This window comes from Salvia hispanica, chromosome 4 (assembly GCF_023119035.1).
Source record: "Salvia hispanica cultivar TCC Black 2014 chromosome 4, UniMelb_Shisp_WGS_1.0, whole genome shotgun sequence".
Lineage (NCBI taxonomy): Eukaryota > Viridiplantae > Streptophyta > Magnoliopsida > Lamiales > Lamiaceae > Salvia > Salvia hispanica.
In genome coordinates, this window is record NC_062968.1 from 30,746,650 (window position 1) to 30,755,843 (window position 9,194).

The 9,194-nt window shown below is 35.6% G+C and overlaps 1 protein-coding gene across 1 annotated transcript; it reads left to right on the forward strand.

Moving 5' to 3' along the window:
- The first annotated feature begins 1,954 nt into the window (after positions 1–1,954).
- On the forward strand, positions 1,955–5,091 carry LOC125218188 (B3 domain-containing transcription factor ABI3). Its single transcript, XM_048119812.1, has 6 exons — positions 1,955–3,666; positions 3,763–3,855; positions 4,182–4,282; positions 4,384–4,430; positions 4,512–4,588; positions 4,675–5,091. Exons 1-6 carry the CDS (start codon positions 2,269–2,271, stop codon positions 4,813–4,815), a joined length of 1,857 nt encoding a protein of 618 aa, XP_047975769.1. The 5' UTR covers positions 1,955–2,268; the 3' UTR covers positions 4,816–5,091.
- The last annotated feature ends 4,103 nt before the right edge of the window (positions 5,092–9,194 follow it).

Genomic DNA, 9,194 nt, shown 5'->3' on the forward strand with positions numbered 1-9,194 from the left:
TATAGTAGAAAGAAAACTATTTATAAGGTTTTGAATCATAATAGTTATAGATAAATGGAAAAAGAATTAGTATATTCTAAGTATAGTTCATTTGGTGTTACGATTCATTGGTCTTAATGTATCAAAATCTTTTAGAAAAGTATCTTACTGTACCAAAAATTACTATACCGAAAATTTGGCATATTCACAATATTCTAAGTGTATTTTGGCAGTAATATGTTTTACCATCCCTAACTACTCATACCAATAAGATGATTTTTTGGTAGGGAGAGGTGTCCATCTTATAAATAACTCTAAGGTTAAACGTGTTTAGTCTGGTATGCAAGGAGAACTATGAGTCAAGGAGCCGGGTAGTCAGAGCATCTTTCATGGTACAATATAACTCAAAATGTAGTAGGTAATTAGCTTCAATGGTACTCCAAAATCAATCTTTTTTTAGCAAAATATACCTATCTTAGGTTTACATTGAAACAAACCCAAATTACATTAAGAATATTTTTTTAAGTTTGAATTTAGTCTAAATGGTTGGATTAAAATCACTACTTGATGTGACATTTATTCTAAAATGAGTTTGAGTCCAATGTAAATGGCTGGAAATGCTCTTAATGGGTACAGACCATGCTGGAAAGACTTTTGTTGACGTGTAAGGACAACTGTCAGTCAAGAAGTCGAGTGGTTTTATATCTATCGCAAAACCTTGGGCGTTTTGATTTTACTTCAAAACCACTAATTTTGAAATTTAAAATCTATGTGCGCTCACCGGGAAGTCACAATAAAGGAGCGAATCTAAATAACGAATAATCTCAAAAATGCGTTGAATATTTATGAGCAGATGCAAGAAATGTTTCAACTATGAGAAGACTTTCGAAAAAGTTTGCCATTGCAAAAAATGGGCACATTGCAATAAATACAACAATCTTATATAGAATACATCGAAATATTCGGTAGCCGAAAATAAAATCGGAAAATTGAAATAATGCGATGATGAGATTTTGTCGATTGCGGCGGTTACATGTGATAGACGAAAATAATGTAAATATAATAAAATAAAGAATGCTATCAATTTTTATATGTGAATTTTTATCATAAATATAAATTACATAACCAAATCCCATAAAAGCCTTTCTCCATTTAAAAAAAATTAAATAAGACATACATATATTATTTTTAAATTTTAAGTGTGCAATAAAATCATGTCTTATTTTGATAACAAAATCCAACTTAAAAGTGGGACATTGCCGCATTCCACCGCTTGCAAAGGTCGCCACATCACCACATGACATGACGTGGCTAGTAACCATTTGGTAAATTCAACTGTTCACGTGAGCACGACACCGCATGCAAACTGCATGGCTCCCAAAACAAAACCCATATGTATATCTTAGACCAACTTATTAAAACCATAATTAAATTAAAATAATTATATTAAATAAAATTAAAATTAACGTGTTAAATTATTATTGGCTAATTTTATGCCTTTCTTAAAATAAAATTCATCCTCACAAAACGACGAGAAAATTTAGAGAGAGAGAGGGGGAAATTTAGTGGAAAAGCAAAGAGCGTCACAGTTTCATCAACGAATGGTGACAATTCCAGCCACATTAAGCAAGAAGCCTTTCCCTCAGTCGGTCCAATCTCCCTCTTTCTCTCTCTGTATGTATATGTGAGTTTGTATCTATAACCGCATTGAATATTGTTTGAGGTGGAGAGAGAATTGAGCTGCTATGGAACTTGCAATGACATAATACTATTTTTTTTGACAATTTTGGTTTGCTTTTTGAAATGGGAAAGTATGGACAAATGCAGATAAACCGGAGATAAATTGGAGGAAGTATAGCACGAGGTTTTCTGAAATTTTTTGGTTGTTTTCTCTTTCTCTCTAAAAAGTTCAAACTCTCTCTCTCTCTCTCTAACTTAACAGAAGAAAAAAAAACCGATTTGAACTTATCTGCACCCAAGAAAAAGCCATTGTAGCAAAGAAAATTTAATTAGCAATTCCAGAACATTCATGGTGGTTGTTGGCTTGCAACCTATTTAAGTGTGGTGGTGCTCTCTCACTCTTGCCTGCAATTTGCAATTCTAGGGTTTTCTCTCAATCTCCCTAAATATCAAATCTCAGATGTTTTATGTTGCTGCAACTTGCAATATCCTTGTTTTGTACTTGAAGCCCCTTTTCATACACTTGTTTCCTTAAATCAATTACAAAATCTGTCCGTACCAATTATTTCCTATATCCATATTCCATCTCCTCTCTCTTAATTTTGAAAGATGGGAAAAGTTGAAGCGGCGGAGCAAGATCTGACGGCGGCGGAGCAAGATCAAAACCCTAGCGGTTTCGATCCGATTGTTGACAAGGACATGTGGCTTGACATGGACGATGCCTCCATTTTCTGCGACGATTTCCCTTCGCTGCCGGATTTCCCTTGCATGTCGTCCTCGTCTTCGTCTTCCTCCACTCAGCCTGCGCTGAAGCCGATCGCGGTGACCTCCTCGTCTTCCTCGGCCACATCGGCCGTGTCGTGGGCGGTGATGAGGTCCGATGCGGAGGAGGACAGCGCCGCAAGGATGAGCTTCCAGCAGTTTCAGGACGAGGTCAAGATGGACGGCGGCGCGGCGCTATCCTCCACCGCCTCCGATGCTGACATGATGGAGAGCTTCGGGTACATGGATCTGATCGACTGCAACGAGCTCTGGGACCCCTCGTCTGTTTTCCAGAGTGAAAACCCTCAGGAATTGGTGGAGGAGCAGGCGCCGGCGGTGGCGGAGGATGAGACTGGCGGTTTGAGCTTCCTGCAAGGGGATGCGGAGCTGGCGATGATCTTCTTAGAATGGCTGAAGCAGAACAAGGATTACATATCTGCTGAGGATATGAGGAGCATCAAGCTGAAGCGCTCCACCATTGAGAGCGCTTCGAAGAAATTGGGGACCACCAGTGAAGGAAAGAAGCAGCTTCTAAGGCTCATCCTCGACTGGGTCGAGCAGCACCGTCTCCAGAAGAAGGCCGCCCCCGCACCTTTCCCCTTCCATGAGACTGCTCATTTTGGTGATTCGATCAATCCAAACCCTAATTTCATTTACAATCCTGATCCAAACGCGCCCCAGTGGATGCAGCCTCAGCAGGAGGTGGCTCTGCACCCATCTTTTGCGCAGCCGATGCCGATGAATCAAGGAGTTGTGAATGGCATTCCGTTGCAGCATTCGGCGGAGTATCCAATGATGGAGCACGCGCCGTCGTGGGCGATGCCGCCGCCGTTCCAGCAGCAGCAGTTCAGCCCCTTTCCTGAGAATGGTGGAACCGTTGTCAACCGGTACGGTAATCCGTACCAAATGTATGATCCGAATGGGGATAGGGTGATGAGACTCGGGGCTTCTGCGACGAAGGAGGCGAGGAAGAAGAGAATGGCGCGACAGCGGAAGCTGTATCCGCACCCTCACCGTCACTCTGGCAGCTCGAATCAGCAGCGAGACAGCCAGCTGCACGATTCTCGTGGGGATGATGGCGGCGAGCATGATGGTTCTCTGGGGGATTGGGGGTACTGGGCCCAGGGTGAAGGTGTCGACCCCTCTCCTACGGCCGGGCAGCAACCGAATTCTGTGGATCAAGCTGCTGTGCAGCAGCAGAACGGCCAACGGCCGGCTGCTGCTTCTGATCGGAGGCCACAACAGGTTGGGTTTGAGTTGTTAAATAGTAGTTCATTTTTTTTTAATGTGAGATGTTTGTATGATTTATTACATTGTGAAATATTTGGTGTTTGTGCTTAGGGTTGGAAGACTGAGAAGAACTTGAAGTTTTTGCTGCAGAAAGTGTTGAAGCAAAGTGATGTTGGTAACTTGGGAAGAATTGTGCTGCCAAAAGTATACTTCTGCCTTTCTTAATTGCTTGTTTTTGTTTAGTTTCATAAAACAACAATAGTCATTTAAATCACGAATTTTGGTCATATTCTTGCGAATTTCGTAAGGTTTTTGAATACTTGAATCACAAAGTTTCAATTTTCCACTGTTGAAACTTAGTTAGTTTTCCGTTTTCATACATTACAAGACTCATCATAATTTGATCAAGCTTCATGATTAAAATGATTGCTATTCCTCTGATAAAATTGCTTAAAGATGAGTTAGATTTTCTTGTTACTTGGCATTGAGATTATGAGATCTAAACAAATTAAATTGCAATGTGGTTTCAGAAAGAGGCTGAAAGCCATCTCCCAGAACTGGAAACAAGAGATGGGATTTCCATTACCATGGAAGACATTGGAACCTCTTGTGTTTGGAATATGCGTTACAGGTAATAGTTTCGAATTAAGTTGGATCGGACTTTGACATTCTGTATTTTTTTCCAACTATCATTTTTGCGATTAAACTTCCATTTCGGGGGATTAATTTCAGGTTTTGGCCTAACAACAAAAGCAGAATGTACCTTCTGGAGAATACTGGTAAAGAAGACCATATATTGCTACCGGGAAATCGATCTTTTACCAATTACCTTATGATTTAATTTATGTTGTTAATTATAGGGGATTTTGTGAGGGCCAATGGACTTCAGGAAGGAGATTTCATTGTCATCTATTCAGACACCAAATGTGGGAAATATGTAAGTTAATTATGTTGTTAATATGATCATGGTGTTGAATGTTTCTCAATTTCCTACTTACTCGAATGCTGGCTGGCTTGACACAGATGATTCGAGGAGTCAAAGTGCGACAGCCGGGTGGCAAATCTGAGGGCAAGAAGCCGGCAAGGAGAACCGTACGAAGCCTATCATCGCTCGGTGGCAACAGCTCCTCCCCGCTTGCTCCGATCAGACAGGCTATAAGATGAATCTGGTATGAGGCCGTGGAAAGGTGTATATGTTCCAACTGACAGAGTTTGGGTTTAACTACTTGTGTTGTTCTTCTATGAATATTTCATGGGTCCTAAATCCTAATAGTGGTACATAAGCATTTTGGCCCTCCTAGGTTATTTTGCACCTTCAGCAGCAACCACATCCTTTGCTGTAGTAGTTTTTATTTCTATTGTTATTAACAAACACCGAATTAATAATATGTAATCTCGTGTCAATAAGTTGTTTGTTATCAGAAGATCATGTGTTCTTAATTCTCTTTTCTTAATTCTCTTTACATTTTTGTTGTTCAACCAAATGTTTACTTATTCTTTCCCTTGTATATATAGTCAGTATGTAGCAGAAATGTACCAATGTTAGGAATGCTACTGAGATATATTGAGAGTAATACTATTTAAATGATTTTGTACTAAATATACTCTCGCCGTTCAAAAAAAATAGAGCAATTGGTGTATGACACGGGTTTTAATGTACAATAGTAAAGTAAAAAGAAGGGAAAAAAGGGGTTTTAATGTAGAATGGTAAAGTAAAAAAGAAGGGAAAAAAGTAAGAGAGAAGTAGTGTTAGTGGAATGATGTGTAGGGTTATTATTTGTTGAAAATTTTCCATAAATGATTGTGCTCTTTTTTTCTGGGATGACCAAAAATTGTAAATGTGCTCTATTTTTTGTGGACGGAGGAGTATTATTTTTACTAGTATAAAAAAAATTACTAGAACCACTATATATATATATAGGAATGATATGCTACATATATTCGTAGCTCCTAGTGTGAATACAACTCTCGTTTGACGTATGTTTAGTGTTGTTCATTTCGGTTATATACTTAGCTAGTTTGATTCTAATATATTAAAAAATATTATTGAAATTTTAAATATCACAAAATTCATAAAAAAATAAGCTCTATTGGTTCGTTTTCTCTATAATTTAAAATAAATTAATAAAATAATAAATTAAATTTTGATTTTTATGAATTTTATGAAATTAAAAATTTTATATATTTTTTAATATATTATAATTGAACTAACTATATAAATAGCGTATCATTCCTCTCATGTGCCAGCACCACTCTATTTATGATTCTTTTCTAAATTGTGAGAGCCAGCACTACTCTATTTATCATTCTTTTCTAAATTTGGAGTTCATGATCTTCTATTAATACTACTCCGACATGTCACAGTGAATTCTCTATTTGACTTCGTGAGTGAGAGAAACTACAAGAATATCGGTCATACTTATACATTATATAATAAAGTTCCGGAAGCATTTTTCTTGGCACAAAAGACTAAAAATTATTAGTAATGTTTAATGCGTTAAAGTAAGTTTTAGGAATAATAAAATAATGATGGTGATGTGATGTGATGTTATTATTTTCAATTTCTTTTTCATATAAGTAACAAAACTTTGAATATTTGAGTTTCTCATATATTTGTTCTGAATTCTCATGTTTATTTAATTATCAATGTTAACATGTCCTATTCACCGTGACTAATGCATAAAAAATTAAAACAAAATAAGAGAGTTACTCACCTACGCATGATCTAATTCTAAGTGAAAATTGTGCTTTCATTTCACAAAAGAGAGATTACATAATTGTGAAAATTTCTGGCGCTACTATTTTGCCTATAATCTCCCAAAATTGGGCTTAGCTCTCTTCACATAGCTGCAATTAAGGTGTGCAAACATTCCTTTAGCGGCTAATTAAAAATAATTAATTTAGTTTCTTTTTCCTAAAAAATTCAACAAACTTAAACAATATACGTAACAAATTTTAAGGAATAAACCTAAATATATATGCTCCTGTTAAACATCTAACTCAATTGAAAACAAGACAATTAATCCCCAAATATTGTGTGAGTTTATCACCCCGTCGTACTAAATCTCGGAAAAATTAGGCGCAAGAAGGGAGATACTCAAATTTATACTACTACGAATTCTTGTTGAAAATATTAGTACTTGACAAACACTAGGGAGGCTTGAAACTCAAATTCCACGGTCATAATCGGCCCTAAAATTTTCAATCACAGTAGATGGGTTAGATTAGAATTAGCCCAAAATAAAAGATAGTAATAAACCCACAAAAATTCGGGTCATAATCTATACATATATAAAGGGGGAGTTTTGAGAGTATTTATGAAATTACTAAGGATAGTTTTGGGGTATTTATGGAACTATAATTTAAACTTAAATATATAATTTAGATACTATAATGTAGACATTTAAGAATGAAAACTATAATATAGACGTTGCCTTCCCATGCTTTGAATCATTTCACACTTTCCATTCAATATTATTAATACTGGGAAATTAAATAATAAGTTTTTAATTTCCATTGATTAAATAATTTAGGCGTTTTCCATTGATTTAATAATAAGTTTTTAATTAGCTAATAAAGTTTAGGCATTTTACGTTATAAATTTTTGAGTAAAGGTCCTTTTTGGTCCTTAACATATGACGATTTTTTGATTTTGGTCCATAACATTATCTTTTGAATTATTTGGTCCTTAACAAATAAAAATCGATCACATTTGGTCCGAAATGGATGGAAATGGTTAAATCTAACGGTCAACGAATATTACTTGAATTTTGACCGGATTAATATTCAATTAACTGTTTTTTTATTTTTACAAATCAATTAATATTCAGCAATAGCGAGGAGAGCGGTCAATCACGACGCTGATTTCAGGTTTCTGCACGATTGCATTTCCGACCTCTTCGCTGATCGGTTGAGATTGGACATGGAGATGTTGAAATTGAGGAAATTGAACCGAATTAGCCTCGCCGCGAAATGGTACCCCTCTCTGTATTTGTCGTTTGACAGAATCACACTGCTTGTGCCGCTAGGGATTTTGATGACAATGTTTCATGGAGTATGTATGGGACTCCGATGAAGGTATCGGTGGCGCTAGGGATTTTGGTGTCGGAATAGAGCGAGGAGCCATGGAAGGGATATGGAGAATGTGTGCCAGAGATTGTGTTTTGGAATCTTAAGGATTTGAGGGTGCGGTGCCGGCGAACCAGAAAGGGGTGGCGCATTGCCGTAGTTGATTGAATATTAATAAAAAAAACAGTTAATTGAATATTAATCCTGTCAAAATTCAATTAATATTAGTTGACCGTTAGATTTAACCATTTTCATCCAATTCGGACTAAATGTGACTGATTTTTATTTGTTAAGGACCAAATAATTCAAAAGATAATGTTATGGACCAAAATCAAAAAATCGACATATGTTAAGGATCAAAAAGGACTTTTACTCTAAATTTTTTTATGACTATTGAAAAATCATGTAACCGCCTATTCCATGGCCACTTTGAAGTTTGGACCAATCAATTGACAATCTATACATATAATTTTGAATGATTTCAAGCATGAACAGAATATTAAAAAATTGTAACAAATTGATAATGAAATGCTCCGTATAAATTTGGGACTCATGTGCATAAATGGCGTGAGTAATGGAATAGGATCATGGTAGCCCTTTGACTTTTCACCTCTTTTAAACTTAATTATCTTAATTTTATTATTTAAGGTGTGTCTTTCTATATTCTTATTTTATGCCTATAAAAGGCTTGAATTGTATATGAAATACACACCATTAAAAGCATTCTTCCTCATTTCTCAAGTGCTCTATATTGCGTATTTTATAAGGCACTGTATTGCTTGATTTTCGGAGTTCCATCAACTTTTTCAGCGCGTAGCGGGTTTGAGGTGTTTCTACATGATATGAGGAAGTCATTTTATTTTTAGAGATAATACGTCAATCCGAGAGCTTTAGCACAAAATAATTTGTCTTGTGGAAAGATGACTTTCCTTGACTCGACTTACAGTTCGTATTTTTTTTAATATTTTCATCGTACTTTTCATTCCTTGTACGATTGCTTTTTTTCAATTGTAATAGTTAGAGTATCACTTGTATATGGTTAAAGAATTTTATCTTAATATTTCTAACAATTCTTAAGGGAATTGAGACATCCCTAATACATGTTCATCTTAACGCAATTTATTAGTAGTACTATTTTTTATTAAAATTGAGAAAGCAAAAATGTTTTAATATTTAACTTTTTGATAATTTGATAATTTGGAAAAAGTAAAGTGGAAAAAGTTTTTAAAGAATTTGTCTAGAATATTAATAGCATATTAATTGAGTAATTCTCATAAATTTACTAAGTACATACTTACAATTTACTAGAATGATTTCATAATTTAAATGTAAACCCACCACAATTTTAATCTTCGTTTTGGATACAACAATTTTTGTGTATCTACTAAAAATATTTTTATGTACCCAAACTTGCAAAGTATAGTTTAACCTACGTATTTAATACAATGTTATAAACTTACAATTTCTCAATAGAA

Excerpts from the sequence above, each read along its gene's own strand:
- LOC125218188 (XM_048119812.1), top strand. The coding sequence starts at position 2,269 with ATGGGAAAAGTTGAAGCGGCGGAGCAAGATCTGACGGCGGCGGAGCAA. Across the intron at positions 3,667-3,762 it reads CTGATCGGAGGCCACAACAG|GGTTGGAAGACTGAGAAGAA; the intron begins GTTGGGTTTGAG and ends GTTTGTGCTTAG. Across the intron at positions 3,856-4,181 it reads GAAGAATTGTGCTGCCAAAA|AAAGAGGCTGAAAGCCATCT; the intron begins GTATACTTCTGC and ends ATGTGGTTTCAG.